At 43.4% G+C, this 23,699-nt stretch overlaps 1 protein-coding gene across 1 annotated transcript in view; it reads right to left on the reverse strand.

Moving 5' to 3' along the window:
* The window catches only part of LOC126455032 (lachesin-like), a 1,182,593-nt gene that overhangs the window by 221,635 nt on the left and 937,259 nt on the right, over positions 1 to 23,699 (reverse strand). Inside the window, exon 3 of the mRNA XM_050091144.1 lies at positions 13,650 to 13,712. Coding sequence (XP_049947101.1) covers positions 13,650 to 13,712 — 63 coding nt within the window. The remainder of the gene's footprint in view (positions 1 to 13,649; positions 13,713 to 23,699) is intronic.

A 23,699-nucleotide genomic window follows, 5' to 3' on the forward strand; every position in this document is an offset into this window, starting at 1 on the left:
ACATGAGAAAAGGACTGAATAATTAAAGAAAGGATAATGTACTATGAGTACTCACGTGGAATGTCAACAGCGTTTTGAACTTGGTAAGGTTAAAAAATGGTTCAAATGGCTCTGAGCCCTATGGGATTTAACATCTGAGGTCATCAGTCCCCTAGAACTTAGAACTAATTAAACCTAACTAACCTAAGGACATCACACACATCCATGCCCGAGGCAGGATTCGAACCTGCGACCGTAGCGGTCGCGCGGTTCCAGACTGAAGCGCCTAGAACCGCATGACCACTGCGGCCGGCCGAACTTGGTAAGGAAGTTAAAAAATCTGGAAAGGGAAATGCTAAGGCTCACTCTAAATATAGTGCGCATCAGTGAAAAGAAATGGAAGAAAGACAAGGATTTCTGGTCAGCAGCAACACAAAATGGTATTAGGGGAGTGGGATTCGTTATGAATAGGAAGGTAAGTCAGAGAGTTACGTTACTACGAGGGTCACTCCAAAAGAAATGCACACTATTTTTGTAAAAATACACTTTTCATTCTGACTGTGTGAAACTTTTACAGTGTGTAGATACATCCTTCCCTCTTGTTTTCATTCTTAGTTCAACCTGTTCCACTGAGGGGCGCCGTCACAGCATGTCTTCAAGGTGGCTGCTACACTTGACGTTCGTCAGAAGCAACGTGCTGTCATAGAATTCCTGTGCTGTGAAAACGAGACAGTGGGAAACATCCACAAGAGGTTGAAAAAGGTGTATGGAGATGCTGCTGTCGATCGCAGTACAGTTAGTCGGTGGGCAAGCAGGTTACGTGATGAAATTGGGCACGACAATATCGAGGATTGTCCTCGCAGCGGCAGGCCTCGTACTGCACACACTCCAGACAATGTGCAGAGAGTTAATGAATTGGTGACTGCTGACAGACACATCACAGTGAACGAATTGTTACGCTACGTTGGGATAGGGAAAGGAAATGTTTGCAGAATACTGAAAGTGTTGGCGTTAAAAAAGGTTTGTGCCAGGTGGGTTCCCGGGATGTTGACAATGGCTCACAAAGAAACAAGAAAAACGGTATGCAGCGAGCTTCTGGAAAAGTACGAGAATGGTGGAGATGAATTTCTTGGAAGAACTGTGACACGTGATGAAACATGGCTCCATCATTTTTCACCGGAGACGAAGAGGCAATCAATGGAGTGGCGTCATGCAAATTCACCCAAGAAGAAAAATTGAAAACCTCGCCTTCTGCTGGAAAAGCTAAGGCTACTTTTTCGATTCCGAAAGACTCTTGCTTGTGGACATCATGCCAGGTGGAACAACCATAAATTCTGATGCATATGTGACGATACTGAAGAAACTTCAAGCTCGACTGAGTCGTGTTCGACCACATCGGCAAAAGCAGGACGTTTTGCTGTTGCACGACAATGCACGGCCACGTGTCAGTCAAAATACCATGCAAGCTATCACAAAACTCGGATGGACAACACTGAAACACCCACGTTACAGTCCTGACCTGGCTCTATGTGACTATCATCTCCTTGGGAAACTGAAAGACTCTCTTCGTGGAACAAGGTTTGAAGATGATGACTCACTTGTGCACGCTGCCAAACCGTAGCTCCAACAGGTTGGTCCAGAATTTTACCGTGCGGGTATACAGGCGCTGGTTCCAAGATGGCGTAAGGCAATTGAGAGGGATGGAAATTATGTGGAGAAATCATAATATTGTTCCTAAAGGATGCATCTACACACTGTAAAACTTTCAAACATGTAGAATAAAAGATTTTAAAATAATAATAGTGTGCATTTCTTTAGGAGTGACCCTCGTATAAACAGTTTAGTAATAGGATTAATCTCATTAGAGTCGACAGTAAACCAATACCGACAAGAACAGTTCAGATACACACGCCGATGTTGCAAGCAAAAGATGAAGATATACGGAAAGTATATGGGGATGCCCAACGGGTAATTGCGTAAAGTACGCAAGTGCATCAAGGGATCACCAATTTAGTATTGGAGGGCAGCGTGGAGGGTAAAAATCGTAGAGGGAGACCAAGAGATGAATATACTAAGCAGATTGAGAAGGATGTAGGTTGCAGTAGGTACTGGGAGATGAAGAAACTGGCACAGGATAGAGTTGCAAGGAGAGCTGCATCAAACCAGTCTCAGGACTGAAGACAACAACAACAACAACAACGTAAGTGCGGTTAAGTACGTAAAGGAACGTGAAAATTTAATAACCATAGGGGATGGGAATTCGGTTGTAGGGGAGATTTGCAATAAATTTCAGCTAGTAATAGCGAATACCCTGTTAAAGAATAACAAGAGGAGGAGGTATACTTGAAAGAGGCCGGGAGATTTCAGTTAGATTACAACAAGGTCGAGCAGAGATTCCACAATCAGATATAGTATTTCAAGGCGCCCCCAAGAGAAGATGTAGACTCACGTCAAAATTTATAGTGACGAAGAGTAGGCTGAAGTTTTAAGAGATTAGTCAGGAAGAATGAATGCACAACGGGATACGGAAATACTAAGAAGTGACGAGGTAGTCTTAAACTTCTCGTAGTCCGTAGATACTGCGATAATGAATAGCTCAGCAGACAGTTCAGTTGAATGGATGTCTCTAGAAAGGGACAATCACAGAAGATGGAAATAAAAACATAGGGTCAAAGGAGGTAACTGCGAAGAAACCAGCGGTTAAAGAAGAAATACCACAGCTGATCGACGAAGGAAGTAAGTACAAAAAGGTTCAAGGAAATTCAGGAATACAGAAATACAAGACACTTAGGAATTAAATTAATAGGAAGTGCAGCGAAACTGAGGCAAAATGGCTGCATGAAAAATTTGAAGAAATCGAAAAAGAAATGACTGTCGGAAGGACTGACGCAGCTTATACAAAAGTCAATACAAACTTCGGTGATATTAAAAGCAGGTAGTGTAACATTAAGAGTGCAATGGGAATTTAATCGTTAAATGCAGACGACAGAGCGGATAGGTGTAAAGAGTACATCGAAACGGGAAGGAATTACCCAATGATGCGACAGAAGAAGAAGCAGGAGTCGATAGGGAAGAGCTAGGATATCCAGTACTACAACCAGAATTTAAAAGAGCATTGGAAGACTTACGATCAAATAACGGAGAAGGGATCTATAACAGTCCATTGAAATTTGTAAAATCGTCGTCGGAAGTCGCAACACAACGACTATTCACGTTGGTAGAGTGTATGCAATTGACGATAAACGATGACTTTCGGAAAGCATCATCCACACAGTTCCGATGATTACAAGAGCCGCCAAGTACGACAATTATTACACAATCCGCTTAACAGCTCATGCTTCCAGTTTACTAACAAAAATGATGTACAGAACAGTGGCAAAGAAAATGGAGGATTTGTTAGATCACATGGGCGCTGACAACCTCTGCATTGAGCGGCGGTAAGCTCCAAACACACTCACACATGGTGATCAGTTCGCGTTTAGGAACGGTAATGTCACCAGAGAGGCAGTTCTGACGTTGTGATTGATAATGCATGCAAGATTATGATGTAAAATGGTGCAACATGTTCGAAATTCAGAGAAAAATGGGGGTATGCTGTAGGGAAAGACAGGTAATATTCAATATGTACAACAACCAAGAAGGTACAATAAGACTGCAAGGCCAAGAGCGAAGTGCCCATATTAAAACGTGCGTAAGATAAGGGGGCAGCCTTTTCTTATTGTTCAATCTGTACATCGAGGAAGCAATAATGGAAATAAAAGAAAGTTTCTAGAGTAGGACTGAAATTTACGGTGAAAGTATATCAATGATTCGGTTCAGTGATGTCCTTACCAAGTGAAAGTGAAGAAGGATTATCGGATCTTTTGAATGGAATGAACTGTCTAATAAGTACAGAATACCGACTGAGAGTAAATTGAAGAAAGATGAAAGTAATGAGAAGTAGCAGAAATGAGAACAACGAGAAACTTAACATCGGGATTGATAGTAACGAAGAAGATGAAGGAATTCTGCTACCTAGGCAGCAAAATAACCCATGACAGTTGGAACAAGAAGGACACCAAAAGCAGAATAGCTCAGGCAAAAAGGACATTCCTGACCAAGAGAAGTCTACTAGTATCAAACACAGGTCTTAATCTGAGGAAGAAATTTTTCAGAACGTACGTTTGGCCCAGAATTGTATACTACTGAAACATGGACTGTGGGAAAATCGGAACACAAGAGATTGCAAGCATTTGTGATGTAATGCTACTGAAGAATATTGAAAGTTTGGTGTATGGATAAAGAATGAGGAGGTTCTCTGCAGAATCGACGAGGAAATGAATATATGGAAAGCACTGACAAGAAGGAGGGACAATATGGTAGGATTTTTTTTTTTTTGTCATCAGTCTACTGACTGGTTTGATGCGGGCCCGCCACGAATTCCTTTCCTGTGCTAACCTCTTCATCTCAGAGTAGCACTTGCAACCTACGTCCTCAATTATTTGCTTGACGTATTCCAATCTCTGTCTTCCTCTGCAGTTTTTGCCCTCTACAGCTCCCTCTAGTACCATGGAAGTCATTCCCTCATGTCTTAGCAGATGTCCTATCATCCTACCCCTTCTCCTTATCACTGTTTCCACATATTCCTTTCCTCTCTGATTCTGCGTAGAACCTCCTCATTCCTTACGTTATCAGTCCACCTAATTTTCAACATTGGTCTATAGCACCACATCTCAAATGCTTCGATTCTCTTCTGTTCCGGTTTTCGCACAGTCCATGTTTCACTACCATACAATTCTGTACTCCAGACGTACATCTTCAGAAATTTCTTCCTCAAATTAAGGCCGGTATTTGATATTAGTAGACTTCTCTTGGCCAGAAATGCCTTTTTTGCCATAGCGAGTCTGCTTTTGATGTCCTCCTTGCTCCGTCCGTCATTGGTTATTTTACTGCCTAGGTAGCAGAATTCCTTAACTTCATTGACTTCGTGACCATCAATCCTGATGTTAGGTTTCTCGCTGTGCTCATTTCTACTACATCTCATTAACTTCGTCTTTCTCCGATTTACTCTCAAACCATACTGTGTACTCATTAGACTGTTCATTCCGTTCAGCAGATCATTTAATTCTTCTTCACTTTCACTCAGGATAGCAATGTCATCAACGAATCGTATCATTGATATCCTTTCACCTTGTATTTTAATTCCACTCCTGAACATTTCTTTTATTTCCATCATTGCTTCCTCAATATACAGATTGAAGAGTAGGGGCGAAAGGCTACAGCCTTGTCTTACACCATTCTTAATACGAGCACTTCGTTCTTGATCGTCCACTCTTATTATTCCCTTTTGGCTGTTGAGCATATTGTATATGACCCGTCTCTCCCTATAGCTTACCCCTACTTTTTTCAGAATCTCGAACAGCTTGCACCATTTTATATTGTCGAACGCTTTTTCCAGGTCGACAAATCCTATGACAGTGTCTTGATTTTTCTTTAGCCTTGCTTCCAATATTAGCCGTAACGTCAGAATTGCCTCTCTCGTCCCTTTACTTTTCCTAAAGCCAAACTGATCGTCACCTAGCGCATTCTCAATTTTCTTTTCCATTCTTCTGTATATTATTCTTATAAGCAGCTTCGATGCATGAGCTGTTAAGCTGATTGTGCGATAATTCTCGCACTTGTCAGCTCTTGCCGTCTTCGGAATTGTGTGGATGATGCTTTTCCGAAACTCAGATGGTATATCGCCAGACTCATATATTCTACACACCAACGTAAATAGTCGTTTTGTTGCCACTTCCCCCAATGATATTAGAAATTCTGATGGAATGTTATCCATCCCTTCTGCCTTATTTGACCGTAAGTCCTCCAAAGCTCTTTTAAATTCCGATTCTAATACTGGATCCCTTATCTCTTCTAAATCGACTCCTGTTTCTTCTTCTATCACATCAGACAAATCGTGACCCTCATAGAGGCTTTCAATGTATTCTTTCCACCTATCTGCTCTCTCCTCTGCATTTAATGTTGCACTCTTAATGTTACCACCGTTGCTTTTAATGACACCAAAGGTTGTTTTGACTTTCCTGTATGCTGAGTCTGTCTTTCCGACAATCATATCTTTTTCGATGTCTTCACATTTTTCCTGCAGCCATCTCGTCTTAGCTTCCCTGCACTTCCTATTTATTTCATTCCTCAGCGACTTGTATTTCTGTATTCCTGATTTTCCTGGAACATGTTTGTACTTCCTCCTTTCATCAATCAACTGAAGTATTTCTTCTGTTACCCATGGTTTCTTCGCAGCTACCTTCTTCGAACCTATGTTTTCCTTCCCAACTTCTGTGATGGCCCTTTTTAGAGATGTCCATTCCTCTTCAACTGTACTGCCTACTGCGCTATTCCTTATTGCTGTATCTCTAGCGTTAGAGAACTTCAAACGTATCTCGTCATTCCTTAGTACTTCCGTATCCCACTTCTTTGCGTGTTGATTCTTCCTGACTAAGGTCTTGAACTTCAGCCAACTCTTCATCACTACTATATTGTGATCTGAGTCTATATCTGCTCCTGTATCTGACTTTGGAATCTCTGTCTGACCATGATGTAATCTAATTGAAATCTTCCCGTATCTCCCGGCCTTTTCCAAGTATACCTCCTCCTCTTGTGATTCTTGAACAGGGTATTCGCTATTACTAGCTGAAACTTGTTACAGAACTCAATTAGTCTTTCTCCTCTTTCATACCTTGTCCCAAGCCCATATTCTCCTGTAACCTTTTCTTCTACTCCTTCCCCTACAACTGCATTCCAGTCGCCCATGACTATTAGATTTTCGTCCCCCTTTACATACTGCATTACCCTTTCAATATCCTCATACACTTTCTCTATCTGTTCACCTTCAGCTTGCGACGTCGGCATGTATACCTGAACTATCGTTGTCGGTGTTGGTCTGCTGTCGATTCTGATTAGAACAACGCTGTCACTGAACTGTTCACAGTAACACACCCTCTGCCCTACCTTCCTATTCATAACGAATCCTACACCTGTTATACCATTTTCTGCTGCTCTTGATATTACCCGATACTCATCTGACCAGAAATCCTTGTCTTCCTTCCACTTCACTTCACTGACCCCTACTATATCTACATTGAGCCTTTGCATTTCCCTTTTCAGATTTTATAGTTTCCCTACCACGTTCAAGCTTCTGACATTCCACGCCCCGACTCGTAGAACGTTATCCTTTCATTGATTATTCAATCTTTTTCTCATGGTAACCTCCCCCTTGGCAGTCCCCTCCCGGAGATCCGAATGGTGGACTATTCCGGAATCTTTTGCCAATGGAGAGATCATCATGATACCTCTTCAATTACAGGCCACATGTCCTGTGGATACACGTTACGTGTCTTTAATGTAGTGGTTTCCATTGCCTTCTGCATCCTCAAGTCGTTGATCATTGCTGATTCTTCCGCGTTTAGGGGCAATTTCCGACCCCTAGGACAAGAGAGTGCCCTGAACTTCTCTCCACTCCTCCGCCCTCTTTGACAAGGCCGTTGGCAGAATAAGGCTGACTTCTTATGCCGGAAGTCTTCGGCCGCCAATGCTGATTATTTATCAAAATTTAGGCAGTGCCGGGCATCGAACCCGGGACCGAAGACGTTTTGATTATGAATCAAAGACGCTACCTTTTTTTTTTTTTAAATCTCATTTTGTTCGCTTTTGTTCGTTGAATCTGCTCGGGGCGGACGTCGTAAGACATCCGTTTAAGTTCGTTGTTGATCGAGTAACTCAGTTTTTTTTATTACAGAGGGCAGCTAACTCTCAACCCTAGAACACGGTGGTAGGATATCTAGGAGAAAATCAGAGAATAACTTCTATAGTACTGAAGCGAGCTGCAGAGGGTAAAAACTGTAGAGGAAGATAGAGATTGGGATACACCCAGAAAATAACTTAGGACGTAGGCTGCAAGTGCTACTCTGAAATGAAGAGGTTGGCACAGGAGTGGAAATCGTGGTGGGCCGCATCAAACCAGTCACAAAACTCATGATTCAAAAATAAATGAATAAATAAAATAAACAAATCAAAAGGGTATTTGATAAATCTGCAGGCCCTAATGGTCAATGAGTGGTTTTATCTGACACGCCTGAAAAATACATGTGGACCCACTTTTTCAATGAGCTGGTGTCGTTCTTAAGGCCAGAGGTGGTGTTGCACGGCAATTTCGTGATGATCCCTGGAGGCTACTAACTGTTTTCCTGGAGTGCGCATTATCCTTTCCTGCACACCATCATGCTGTCCAAGTACAACTGTTTGATTGCGTAGTAACCAGCAGCCTTGCTGAATATTCTTTGTTGTGAGAAGTAATCCATCAAATACTTCTGTCTATATGGCTAAGTTGTCACTGATGTTCAGTTTGTCGACTTATGTTCAGTTTGTCCTGTGAGACGTGTTAGTGGTGACGAGGAGGTCGGATAGATTCGAGAACATTTATTGATACTAGCGACATATCGTTTGCCCCTTTCCTGCGTCAAAAATTCGTTGCCTTTCCCTGGGTTTTTGATAGGATATTTAAAAATAAATCTAAATCCAAGGATCCGGGAAATGGGTCGCTGTTTGCTTTTGAAATAAGTACTACGTTGACATTCCTGTGTAACAGAAATATATTTATGAATCTGTTTCCAGTGCTAATACTTGAAAGTAGGAACCATTTATTTACATTTGAGGTAATTTCGGAGACATTTTGACTCTTTTTGTGAAGGTATAAAGAACTACATTTATTAATATTTTAGCTTCAATAAATATGCGCTATGTATTAAAATAAGTGCAAAGCAACAATACATAGTTTTTGATATTATTTTGCTTTAATAATGGAACTTGTTAATTCTGTAATTTACTAATTATTTCATCATCTGTTGGAAGAAGTGAAGTAGATATACAAAGCATATTATCTAACTCTCACGTGTCAGTCTTGGACCATACTGACACATTAGATGTAGTGTCATATCAGCTGCAAAATGCGCCTGTGACCCATTAATCACATAATTATAAAATGGTTAAATTGGGTTGATGATACAGATAATACTGTGGGGAAAGTAAACCAAAGACTGCGTTTTGTTGGCAGAATACTTAGAAGATGCAACAGGTCTACTAAAGAGACTTTTTACACTAGGCTTGCGCGTCCTCTGCTGGGGTATTGCTGTCCGGTATTGGATCCTTTCAGATAGGGCTGAGGGAGGAGATCAAATAAGTCAATCGCGAAATAGGGGAGAAAGAGCCACTGATGTGACAAGGGAGTTGGGGTCGCTATCGTTAAAACAAAGACGTTTTGCTTTGCGGCGAGATCTTTCCACGAAATTTCAATCAACAGCTTTCTCGTCTGAATGTGAAAATATGTTACTGTCGCCAACCTACACAGGGAGAAATGTTCATCCTGATGAAGTAAGAGAAATCATAGCTCGTACAGAAAGATTTAAGTATTCACTTTTCCCACGCGCTGTTAGAGAGTAGAACGGCAGCGAAATAGCCTGAAGGTGGTTCGAAGAACCCACTGCCAGGCATTTTAGTGTCAATCGCAGAGTATTTATGTAGATGTCGGTGTAGATGTATCTCATTCCTCATTCTTACGCAAATTAAGGTGAGGCCTTGAGAAATTTGACGGCTATCAGACGGCAACTTAATAGAAATTTTTGTCTCGCAAACAGTCTGTTTGCGGAGAAATGTCCGCTGGAAAGGTTTTGCCTCTATTACTGTACACTTTCATTCCTGTATTTCCACTGTTAATTATGATACACCCGATATACAAATTCAGCACTTAGGGCACCTATGACGCCCCTCTCAGGTCGACATCCCAGGCAGCCTTTTTTGTCGCCTGGGCCTTTAGCCTGTCCTGCGATCAGTCATGTTGAGAAACGAACAGAGGGCAACGAAACTCGATAGGATTGGAAAACCATAGCCTACCTGTTGCACAGTTAAAGATTTATAAAGCCTTTACCAATGTTTCGAAAAATATAAATTTGTCTTCTTCAGGTTGGACATGGGCTTGTAGAATCACATACTGACGGAAACAGCTGTTGGGTCAAAAGGCTCTTGTCTAGTACAATGTTCATGTCAACAACAAATATCAACAGTTGAAATGCATAACTGAAGGTAGTAGCCTAGAGCTGCAGGGCTTTATGATGCCATTGGAGCCAGCTGACATTTAGTATGGCTTTACGATAAAGACTCTGGAGAAACTTTCAAAGGCAAAGATCGCTAGTATAACATTTATTACATGTAGGTAACCGCTTTTTTGCCAAACTATATTGGTATCTTTGGATCTTAAGCCTTACAACATTACATCATCCGTTTCCTTAGTACTGTAAGTGGTGTTACTTCACGTGTATATATAAATCTTAGCTGGAACCAATAGCACTAGTGTTTTATTTTAAATGTTTTACGGCAAAAGTCTACAACATTAGACTACTATCTTCAATTATGCATTTTAACTATTGATATTTGTAGATGACATGCACAACGTACTAGACAAGGGACCTTTGCATCAAACAGCCGTTTCTCTCAATTTGTGATTTTACGACTATATTTCCCTTCTGAAACATACAAAATTTATATTTGTCGAAACCATGATCAAGGGTTAGTAAACTTTTAATTCTGCAACTAGTTGGCTGTTATTTTCCAATCTATCACGGTTCCATGTGCACTGTTGCTGCAGCGCAACCATGTTTAAAGTTCTAAGTGGAGAAAGACTCCAGTGGCGTGGGTTAAGTCTCTGCAAAGGAGTAGTTGAGGAGCTCTTAGTCAAGTGCCTCACTTGGGGTAAATTAGGGCACGCATCACGGTATATAGCATGTGCACTACGGGACTAACCGCTTTTAAGTTTGTGTCGAGGGGCGAGGGGAGATGTGTAGGATTTGTCACCCGCAAATGTGGACCCGCTTCCCAGTGAAGTCGTCCTTTCTGTGGTTACAGCGCCTCGCACAGAAACATCGGTGTCTTGTCGGTATCTACGAGAAACCCACAAAATGGCTCTGAGCACTATGGGACTTAACAGCTGAGGTCATCAGTCCCCTAGATCTTAGAACTACTTAAACCTAACTAACCTAAGGACATCACACACATCCATCCCCGACGAAGGATTCTAAATTGCGTCCGTAGCGGTGGCGCGGTTCCAGACTGAAGCGCCTAGAACCGCTCGGCCACACCGGCGAGCCGAGAAACCTACACTGACCTGGTTTGTGCATAGAGCTTCAGTTCCTTGACAGGAATCCTGCAACTGCAGACAATACACTAATATGTGCTGACCATATTACTAACAAGATTTTTTTTATTTTGTTGTTTTTAGTCAGGAGTGAAGGTGCTGAAGTCAAGGTGTGGGTGGTGCATGAAAGGGAAGATTGATGGGAGTTTTCTGGCTCTTTGGAGCAGACATTAAAATTCAAATCGCCTCTTGAAGTTTCCTGTTGTTATTCGTCAGAGCACATCAAAAGTATGTTATAATCGCTTTAAATCTGATCCCTAGATTGTTCAAATTTTTGTTTCATTCTTTGCACTTGGTAAAGTTTCATTTTGGGATATGCAGCGATGTTGTTTGTTTAACGCACCGACACTTTTGTAGAGGAATTCGCTGATATTCGATTGTACAGTCAACGGTCAATCAGTATTACACAGTACAACACGTTCGTTACAGACGTGGCAACGCATTTGTGACTACCTATTCAGCAAGTGCTATGTCTTTTAGTAGCTTGCTGAGCTGGACAGATCTTATTATCTGGATCAGGTACGAAACATTGGGAAGCTTTTATGTTACTTAATGGAACCTTGAAGTCCCTCTGATGCTCTGTGAATAAGGAAACATGTCACAGTTACCTTATTGTTTATTGACAATGAATACAGTTTATTCACTGCAGTATCTAATATCTTACTATTATTGAATTCGTTATCTTTAAACGTTTTCTCGGTTGGACTAACCACCCTACTGCTTCGAGCTATATTTAAAGAAAGACATCGTTCCACCAGGCTGTATTTTAAAATTTTACTTTATTCACCACTACCACTACTAGTTCCGAGCCTGGCTGAATTTCAAGTGTGATATGCTTAAGTACCTGGTAGGATGATGTCTTCCTTCAACTATATCAGGTCTGTGGTGTCCAACCAGAAGAAATTGAATTAATCCAACTAAGAAAATATGTACACCATCTCCTAGTTCCGGAAATAAACGTTGGCCATATTGGCAAAGACTGACGAGTTCTCCCATTTGACACGATTTCGTGTGAAATAGGGGCGGTAGGGAGAGAGAGGGGGGGGGGGGGGGCTTGCACAAAGACATTTCGTATTTCACCTACACAGCAAGTATTACCGCCCAAAATAAATTATTTTCGAAAAATTATTCGTTCTCTGCCCCACAAATGGGAAAGAACGCCCATCTATGACATTCGACATAGTGTGTAATGAAATATGAATCTGATACTCACCAAAACAGTTATGTATATTGTACGAAAATGACAAATGGACGGCTATGATTCATATTCTATGCTTTGAAGACTGAGGGCTATATGGCGCGCCGGATTCATGACCGAAAGTGAAACGTAGAAGCAACTATTCCTGGTATGGGCAGTTACGAAATAGCGAGGACTTATGCTACTGTATAACTGAATTCTAATAATAATAATAACTACACACAAAGTCCGATTCAACGGAAAACATTGAAATTTGTGTTTATGGTTCAAATGGCTCTGAGCACTATGGACTCAACTTCTGAGGTCATAAGTCCCCTAGAACTCAGAACTACTTAAACCTAACTAACCTAAGGACATCACACACAGCCATACCCGAGGCTGGATTCGAACCTGCGACCGTAGCGGTCGCGCGGTACCAGACTGTAGCGCCTAGAACCGCTCGGCCACTCAGGCCGGCCTGTGTTTATGAGTACCGAAGCGTGACAGGTAGGCCCAACCAAGACATTATGCATTTATCTGAACTCCACTTTGTGTGGAATAAATGTGGAACATCCGAAGCTATTGGTACGATACTGAATTCACTAGTTACACCATAAACAGTGGCCTGATTGTGAATACAAGTCTGCGTTATTAAAACTACTCTGATTCGTTTTCACTGCTATATTCGCTAAGACCTCAGTTACGCTCATTCGTGTTATTTCTTCGATAGGAAAAAGCACATAGATTCTGTGTCATAACGAAAATTACACTCTGAGTCGTAGTGAAACGATGCTACTTGAAGCTGATCTGATGAAAGTAACGAGGTGAAGTAACAGTTCACGCCACAGAACATCTGTTTTCACCCCTCTGTTTTTCTACAGATATTCTTTTATTCCGCCGAGCTGTGCTAATCAAGGCTTAAAGGGGCATCAAAAAGTAGGGGGAAAAAACAAAAAAAAAGGAGAAAGAAGGAAACAGGAGGTGAGCTCAGCTGTGCGAGCACTGTGTCCTTTCACCTGCAAATATTTAATATCCTGTGCTTGCACATTCACTTTTATCTCAGCGCGCGTGGCGCCGGCTGTAATCTGAAACGGGCTTAAGGCCCGCAGCGACGCCGCTGCCGCTTGTGACGGAATATGAAACGAACACTCGACACGGAATGCGCCGGCTGTCGGCCAGCGGCCGGGGTGGGGGTTTTAAATCGAGGGCGCTCGACGTCACACCCCACCACAGCGCAGCACACCACAGCACGCACACACGCTACAGCAGGCTCACCATGGTGAAAGTTGCCGATGGCGTTCTGGATGCTGTTCGCGTCCGGGTCGCGGTTCCAGCGCTCTGCAACCAAAAGAGAGAGGAACATTGTTCTGTGCCACGTTACGGTGCAATCAGCTTCACAATTGCACAATAGCTACACAGAGAAAATAGTGCATAACGCGTTTTCAGGTATCACACTTAGCTAAAAGTTTACATGCTAACCTTCACCTGTCACCATTACGCGCCTCATCTATTAACCCTTTCGTGGTTGATGAGACTCATATGCCGCACTACAATACCATTAATTTTTAAACATTGGGACTTCTGTATATATCTGTTGCTAGCATGTACGGAGATATTTTGGGGCTTGGAGAAAAATACTGCTGACCATGGAGTGAATATTTAGAAGGCTGTGAGCGATCAAATGGGGCGGCGTGTATTTATAGTGTCACTGTTTCATGAAAATCAAATAAAATCATCATCTTCTCCGTTCCAAGAACGTCTGAAGTACTAAATGTGTGTTTCTAAACATGATAGACTTTGAAGCTTCCTGGAAGATTAACACTGTGTGCCGGACCGAGAGTCGAACTCGGGACCTTTGCCTTTCGCGGGCAAGTGCTGTACCAACTGAGCTAACCAAGCACGACTCACACCCCCTCCTCACAGCTTTACTTCCGCCAGTACCTCGTATCCTACCTTCCTGCATGGTTCGCAGGAGAGCTTCTGTAAAGTTTGGAAGGTAGGAGACGAGGTATTGGTGGAAATAAAGCTGTGAGGACGGGGCGTGAGTCGTGCTCGGGTAGCTCAGTTGGTAGAGCACTTGCCCGCGAAAGGCAAAGGTCCCGAGTTCGTGTCTCGGCCCGGCACACAGTATTAATCTGCCAGGTAGTTTCATATCAGCGCACACTGCGCTGCAGAGTGAAATTCTCATTCTGGAAACATCCCCTAGGCAGTGGCTAAGCCATGTCTCCGCAATATCCTTTTTTTCAGGAGTGCTAGTTCTGCATGGATCGCAGGAGAGCTTCTGTAAAGCTTGGAAGGTAGGAGACGAGGTACTGGCGGAAGTAAAGCTGTGAGGACGGGGCGTGAGTCGTGCTTGGGTAGCTCAGTTGGTAGAGCACTTGCCCGAGAAAGGCAAAGGTCCTGAGTTCGTGTCTCAGTCCGACATACAGTTTTAATCTGCTAGGAAGTTTCAGATAAAAATGTTCTTCGTTTTTTTGAAGCTTAACGGATTTTCACACAAATTCTGACCACTGGTTAATGTGCTCAGTACGGGGTGTGACGACCTCTACCAGCAATACAGGCTTGACAGTGATGGGGCATACGGTGAGTGATATTTTTAATCTCACGGTGAGGCAATAATGTCCGTTCTTTCTGCAGAACTGCTCACACGTCTTAGAGAATGGTTGGCGGATGCTAACGTGATGCATTCCGTCTCCCTAGTGCATCCCATGCTATATAGGTTACAAATCGAGAGAGCGAACAGGCCACGCCACGCGTGCATCATCTTCCTTTTTCAAGAAAACATCAGCCACACGTGTTCTATGAGGTCGAGAATTATCGTCCATCGATACGAAGTCTTGGCCCACAGCACCTCACGACAACCGCATATTAGGCCCCAAGATCTCACCACGATGCCTGACAACAGTCAAACCTTGCAGATTCACCAGTACAATTTCATGAAGAGGTCTTCGAGTGGTGAACATAATCCCTGCCAAACCCATTAGGGGTCTACCTCGATATCGGCCCTTTCCACAATATTTGGGTCCCTTCACTTGTGAATCTGCCGAGAATCACTGTCCAGACGAAATCAAGACTCATCTGTTCGACCGGTGGCATATTGACGACTCCACTCTACACGTTCCCTTCTCTGAAGACGTGTCAGAGGTACACATACACCAGGTCTCCAACAATAAAAGCCACTCTGCTGAAGCCTTCTGTACACCGCTTGCCTCGATACAACACGTCTAGTGGATGGTGCTACGTCAGATCCCAGTTGCTTTGCAATGCTAAGGCGGTATCGTCGTGCCCTTAAGGCCAAAGTCCTCCCTTTTTGATACTGCACTTGGTCAGTCCTGCCCTGGTCTTCGGGATACACTTTCGGTCCTTATAAAATGTCGCCACATCCGAGAAACAACAGAACGACTCACATTAAGCCATCGGGCCACATCAATTTGCGACTGTCCCGCTTCTATTCTTCCTATGGCCATCCTCCGCAGAAAGTCTGGTAGGCGTCTCTCTATGACATACTGCACCATCTGAGACGGTGTATCTACATCTACATCTACATCCATACTCCGCAAGCCACCTGCCGGTACGTGGCGGAGGGTACTTTGAGTACCGCTGTCGGTGCTCCCTTCTATTCCAGTCTCTTATTGTTCGTGGAAAGAAAGATTGTCGGTATGCCTCTGTGTGGGCTCAAATCTCTCTGATTTTATCCTCATGGTCTTTTCGCGAGATATAAGTAGGGGAGAGCAATGTACTGCTTGACTCCTCGGTGAAGGTATGTTCTCGAAACTTCAACAAAAACCCGTACCGAGCGACTGAGCGTCTCTCATGCAGTCTTCCACTGGAGTTCATCTATCATCTCCGTAACGCTTTCGCGATCACTATATGGTCCTGTAACGAAGCGCGCTGCTCTCCGTTGAATCTTCTCTATCTCTTCTATCACCCCTATTTGGTACGGATCCCACATCGGTGAGCTGTATTCAAGCAGTGGGTGACCAAGTGTACTGTAACCTACTTCCTTTGTTTTCGGACTGCATTTCTTTGGATTCTTCCAATGAATCTCAGTCTGGCATCTGCTTTACCGACGATTAATTTTATATGGTCATTCCATTTTAAATCACTCCTAATGCCTACTCCCAGATAATTTATAGAATTAACTGTTTCCAGTTGCTGATCTGCTATATTGTAGCTAAATGATAAAGGATCTTTCTTTCTAAGAATTCGCAGCACATTAAACTTGTCTACATTGAGATTCAATTGCCATTCCCTGCACCATGCGTCAATTCGTTGCAAATCCTCCTGCATTTCAGTACAATTTTCCATTGTTACAACCTCTCGATATACCACAGAATCATCCGCAAAAAGCCTCAGTGAACTTCCGATTTTATCCACAAGGTCATTTATATATATTGTAAATAGCAACGGTCCTACGACACTCCCCTGCGACACACCTGAAATCACTCCTACTTCGGAAGACTTCTCCCCATTGAGAATGACATGCTGCGTTCTGTGTCAGTAGGCTGTTTAGGTTCTTATATTGTTAACGCCACCGCCACCTAGCGCTCTGTATGAAAATCGCGGGCTGTGCTGCGTGCAGTCTGTGGCTGGGTGGCATTGTTGGAATTTGTCATGTTTAATTGTTCAAAGAGGACGTTTCATCTGTTATCTAGGAACTCTTCAGTCCAATCGCACAATTGGTCTGATAGTCCATATGCTCTTACTTTGTTCATTAAACGACTGTGGGGAACTGTATCAAACGCATTGCGGAAGTCAAGAAACACAACATCTACCTTGGAACCCGTGTCTATGGCCCTCTGAGTCTCGTAGACGAATAGCGCGAGCTGGGTTTCACACGATCTTTTCGAAACCCAATCTGATTCCTACAGAGTAGATTTCTAGTCTCCAGAAAAGTCATTATACTCGAACATAATACGCGTTCCAAAATTCTGCAACTTATCGACGTTAGAGATATAGGTCTATAGTTCTGCACATCTGTTCAACGTCCCTTCTTGAAAACGGGGATGATCTGTGACCTGTTCCAATATTTCGGAACGCTACTATCTTCTAGAGACCTACGGTACACCACTGCAAGAAGGGGGGCAAGTTCCTTCGCGTACTGTGTGTAAAAGCGAACTGGTACCCCATCAGGTCCAGTGGCCTTTCCTTTTATGAGCGATTGTGGCTGTGGGAGTACCAGGCAAACATCCTGTTTGATAATTGCCCTGACGTCATAGTTGGTTTGGTATTCCGTAGCCGGAATGCTATCTTCCGTGCAGAACACAATCGTACTGACGTCTCTTGACAGTTTGTATGGTTATACTGTGACGCAGAACGGAGACGTTGTGGTTTGTTGCTTTAATTTTGGACTGATGTGTAGTTACACTCCTGGAAATGGAAAAAAGAACACATTGACACCGGTGTGTCAGACCCACCATACTTGCTCCGGACACTGCGAGAGGGCTGTACAAGCAATGATCACACGCACGGCACAGCGGACACACCAGGAACCGTGGTGTTGGCCGTCGAATGGCGCTAGCTGCGCAGCATTTGTGCACCGCCGCCGTCAGTGTCAGCCAGTTTGCCGTGGCATACGGAGCTCCATCGCAGTCTTTAACACTGGTAGCATGCCGCGACAGCGTGGACGTGAACCGTATGTGCAGTTGACGGACTTTGAGCGAGGGCGTATAGTGGGCATGCGGGAGGCCGGGTGGACGTACCGCCGAATTGCTCAACACGTGGGGCGTGAGGTCTCCACAGTACATCGATGTTGTCGCCAATGGTCGGCGGAAGGTGCACGTGCCCGTCGACCTGGGACCGGACCGCAGCGACGCACGGATGCACGCCAAGACCGTAGGATCCTACGCAGTGCCGTAGGGGACCGCACCGCCACTTCCCAGCAAATTAGGGACACTGTTGCTCCTGGGGTATCGGCGAGGACCATTCGCAACCGTCTCCATGAAGCTGGGCTACGGTCCCGCACACCGTTAGGCAGTCTTCCGCTCACGCCCCAACATCGTGCAGCCCGCCTCCAGTGGTGTCGCGACAGGCGTGAATGGAGGGACGAATGGAGACGTGTCGTCTTCAGCGATGAGAGTCGCTTCTGCTTTGGTGCCAATGATGGTCGTATGCGTGTTTGGCGCCGTGCAGGTGAGCGCCACAATCAGGACTGCATACGACCGAGGCACACAGGGCCAACACCCGGCATCATGGTGTGGGGAGCGATCTCCTACACTGGCCGTACACCACTGGTGATCGTCGAGGGGACACTGAATAGTGCACGGTACATCCAAACCGTCATCGAACCCATCGTTCTACCATTCCTAGACCGGCAAGGGAACTTGCTGTTCCAACAGGACAATGCACGTCCGCATGTATCCCGTGCCACCCAACGTGCTCTAGAAGGTGTAAGTCAACTACCCTGGCCAGCAAGATCTCCGGATCTGTCCCCCATTGAGCATGTTTGGGACTGGATGAAGCGTCGTCTCACGCGGTCTGCACGTCCAGCACGAACGCTGGTCCAACTGAGGCGCCAGGTGGAAATGGCATGGCAAGCCGTTCCACAGGACTACATCCAGCATCTCTACGATCGTCTCCATGGGAGAATAGCAGCCTGCATTGCTGCGAAAGGTGGATATACACTGTACTAGTGCCGACATTATGCATGCTCTGTTGCCTGTGTCTATGTGCCTGTGGTTCTGTCAGTGTGATCATGTGATGTATCTGACCCCAGGAATGTGTCAATAAAGTTTCCCCTTCCTGGGACAATGAATTCACGGTGTTCTTGTTTCAATTTCCAGGAGTGTAGATTCAGGGATCACATGTGTCCGACTTCGCAGATTTGTCAAAATCGTTCAGCTTAAAATTCTGTTGGTAGCGAGAGTGAATTATTTATCACAAAGGGAGACAGATTCTGAGTTTTTATTTTTTAAATATATCTAAATAAATTTTAATCCTGAAACGTTCAGATGAACGGAGAAGAGAAGAGAGTTTAATTTATACACGTACTGTTGGTAGGCTAGGAGAAAGTGAAATGTATTATGGAAAGCACTAGAAAATGTAGGAATTTTACAGGTTTAGCGTTTGCTGATGATCAGTGTCGCATGAAGATAAACTGGTGACCTATAGGTAAATTGATGAATATAAATAAATAGCCATATGTTAAAATATATCACGCAAATGCGTAATGCATATGGATTTCTCTCTCCCTCCCCGTACACATTATGAGGCGTCTGCCAGTACGATTTACTTTCGGCACATAAAAAACAGGTTTTGTATAATCAGAACTAACGTGTAACGTACCTGTAACGAGTAGCACGGCGACGGAATTCTCTTGTAGCCACTGATCGATACAGTTCCCCACAGTCGTTTAATGAACAAAGTAAGAGCATATGGACTATCAGACCAACTGTGTGATTGGGGTGAAGAGTTCCTAGATAACAGAACGAAGCATGTCATTCTCAATGGAGAGAAGTCTTCCGAAGTAAGAGTGATTTCGGGTGTGCCGCAGGGGAGTGTCGTAGGACCGTTGCTATTCGCGATACACATAAATGACCTTGTGGATAACATCGGAAGTTCCTGGAGGCTTTTTGCGAATGATGCTGTAGTATATCGAGAGGTTGTAACAATGGAAAATTGTACTGAAATGCAGGAGGATCTGCAACGAATTGACGCATGGTGCAGGGAATAGCAATTGAATCTCAATGTAGGCAAGTGTAATGAGCTGCGAATACGCAGAAAGAAAGATCCTTTATCATTTAGCTACAATATAGCAGGTCAGCAACTGGAGCAGTTACTTCCATAAATTATCTGGGAGTAGGCATTAGGAGTGATTTAAAATGGAATGATCATATAAATTTGATCGTCGGTAAAGCAGATGCCAGACTGAGATTCAATGGAAGAATCCTAAGGAAATGCAATCCGAAAACAAATGAAGTAGGTTACAGTACACTTGTTCGCCCACTGCTTGAATATTGCTCACCAGTGTGGGATCCGTAACAGATAGGGTTGATAGAAGAAATAGAGAAGATCCAAAATAGAGAAGATCCAACGGAGAGCAGCGCGCTTCGTTACAGGATCATATAGTGATCGCGAAAGCGTTACGGATATGACAGATGAACTCCAGTGGAAGACTGCATGAGAGACGCTCAGTCGCTCGGTACGGGTTTTTGTTGAAGTTTCGAGAACATACCTTCACCGAGGAGTCAAGAAGTATATTACTCCCTCCTACGTATATCTCGCGATGAGACCATGAGGATAAAATCAGAAAAATTATAGCCCACTTAGAGGCATACTGACAATCTTTCTTTCCACGAACAATACGAGACTGGAATAGAAGGGAGAACCGATAGCGGTACTCAAAGTACCCTCCGCCACATACCGTCAGATGGCTTGCTGAGTATGGATGTAGATGTAGATGTAGATCACAGATCACGTAGAACTGCTTACGACACAGACGAGAAAGAGATCTCCAGACCATAATATGTCATTGGAATGTTCACATCACACTTGAAGCGGGGACAGAACTACCTCATCTTAAGGTGCCAAAGAGCTTACCTCGAATTAAAAGTAAGAGAAATGCCTTAGTATTTGACTGCGGCCTCGAAATGGAGATAGGTTACAGCTTGCAGAATATTCTAACCTACAGGCTTACGTAATTTACGAAACCTGTACAGACGTCAGTCTATTCTGTACACGGACACAGCAGTTACGCGAGACTGTCATCCATTGACGGGCATCAAAAGAAGAGGCGAGAAGTTGTGGTGATGAAGGATTCTACACTTGCAATGTTTCTACACTTTCAATGTTCCGTTTCGTCAACAGAGTTGGCATCCCTCTAATTCCCTGAGTTACTATTCGGAGACAGTGTTTGCTCCCTTTGGCGGTTATAGGTGCTTCCTCGTGACTGCGGACGGTGGTAAAGGACTCCTCTGACAGCCGAGACTCCGGATTGCGAGCTGTAAGGGACGCTTTTGTTAATATGTTGTTAGGTGACCTATGGCATAGTGAACGTAAATGTTACATGCTGAGAGATGGTAGTTTTTTAAATTAACTCGCAATGGCTAGTGGCCTGTAGAGGCTGATTTCATTTATTACTTGTTATTAAAGGTACGTCTTTGTAAGGCATTTCTGTTCTATTTAAGCTATTTGGCCTCACCAGAGAATGTATAACCGCTCTTTTAATTAAGAACAATATTATCGGGCTTATTTACATATAGGGGAGAGGTGATCGATAATATCGGTAATAATTAATAGAAAGTTTTAATTAAAATTATCGAAAACAATCTTTCATCAGAATAACGCCCGCGCCACGCGGGATTAGCCGAGCGGTCTGAGGCGCTGCAGTCATAGACTGTGCGGCTGGTCCAGGCGGAGGTTCGAGTCCTCCCTCGGGCATGGGTGTGTGTGTTTGTCCTTAGGATAATTTAGGTTAAGTAGTGTGTAAGCTTAGGGACTGATGACCTTAGCAGTTAAGTCACATAAGATTTCACACACATTTGAACAATAACGCCCGCAGCAAAGTATCGCTTCAGGTAAATCAAAGAGAGTTTAACACGGCTACTGTGTATCAAAATCCTACTATCTGTGGACTATACGAAGGGACGTTAAACTGAATGTAGGTGTAAGAACGGAACTGGACACTTAGCTTTGTGAAAATAAAAGCGTACTAAGTTTGAATGATTGTATCGAAGTATAGTAGTGGACCATAGTCCTTGCTATAACATCTCTGAGTGACGAACTATAAAAATCACGGACATTTTATTACCATAATTGCTGAGAGTAATTGTAGGACCAACGCTCCTTTTCCCTCTACAGAATACGCAATCGTTCATGATCATTTGATTGTTATTGAATGTTTTTAACAAAAAAACTAAAGTTATTTCGATAGTTACGTGTGTATTAGTAAATAATAACTAACATCCGAAGACGTTGTTAACTATCTTGTCTTCGGTAACGCAGCAACAAATGAAGGGTGATCGGCTGAGCAAAAAGTTAACATTAATTATTATCAAAACCCGAAATTTAGTCTCCGTTACAGTGAAGATGTTTGTGGCAGTTCCATCTGAGGTACAGATATAGCTAAAAGCCGGGTTTATACAGTAGATAACAACATAAATATCACACGCCAGAGAAGTGGACGACAGCAAATCGACGGACGGCGGCTACAAAGGGTATGTTAAACAAATGCTGTTACGTGTTGTTGTGCCCTGTTTGCAATACTGAACAGTTTCAGGAAAAGCTTTGAGTAATAGCTAGTTTAATATATGAAATAGATGATTGGTTATTGAGTCAAAATTATCAAGCGTGTATGGTAAAACAAGGTTGTTTACAAGCTGCCAGCTTGAGCAAGATCGGTTGGGTTCTAAACACGGAACCATGGAAAACAGATAAGCTACCTGTTTTGTCAACTTACGAGATTATTTTCATGTTCTGTTGTATATTGATTTTATACCTGTTAAGCTACATTTTAAAACGCTCTGATTTTTGCACAGCGTTTTCAAGTTGTTAAGCTGCTTTTCTACTCTCGAGAAGTTTGAGTATATCCCTTGTGAGCCTTTTTTTTACTGCAGTGATACTGGAGCTGTGCTTCACAGTTTGACATGTTATTTTAATTAATATTCATGGTTTGTAAATGGTAACTCAAACAGTCGATCCTATCCTTTCATCCTTGTGCTCGGTACAGCCACACTAATTTTCCAGGATGGTGGCCACGAATACTTTCTTTTACATAGAAGAGGTCTTCATTAGCCCAAAGATACGGGTACTGTAAAGTCGTTGGCGGTTAGGACCAACCAGATAATGGCGGCCTATCACAACCTTTGATTTTCGTCGAAGCTGGCTTGTAAAAGCGACCTAGATGTTTTCATGAATGTCCAGTTGAGGTGACGATATAAAATACAGCTAATCTCGATAGCCTGCCTTTTTTTTATGCATAACTCCTAAAATAAGAACTAGGAGGATCACCCAGCCATATTCTTGGCAATTTTCTGGAGCAGCTAACAAGTAATGCCCACGCTTAGTGTTTTGTGTCCACCATAATGGCCTACCTGCTACACACCATGTTGGCGATAAATTTGTACTCAAACCTCATGCAGTCAGAGTAATAGTAAGGATATTTAATACAAATGGCGACGTTTATCATTCTCGCGACGTCAACTACCTTTGCAACTCATTCAGTCGAAAGATAGTTTGCCTGTCCGGAGTCTGCAGTCATGCTTCGAGATGTTCCCGCTTACAGGCTATATACGTCGTTTCCTAATTCCTATTACAGGCTCCTACGGATTGTCAAGGAGACTTTGTTTTGATAAGTGACTCGTGCCCAGAAATTGACCGTTTGGACTT

This window comes from Schistocerca serialis, chromosome 1 (assembly GCF_023864345.2).
Source record: "Schistocerca serialis cubense isolate TAMUIC-IGC-003099 chromosome 1, iqSchSeri2.2, whole genome shotgun sequence".
Classification (NCBI taxonomy): domain Eukaryota; kingdom Metazoa; phylum Arthropoda; class Insecta; order Orthoptera; family Acrididae; genus Schistocerca; species Schistocerca serialis.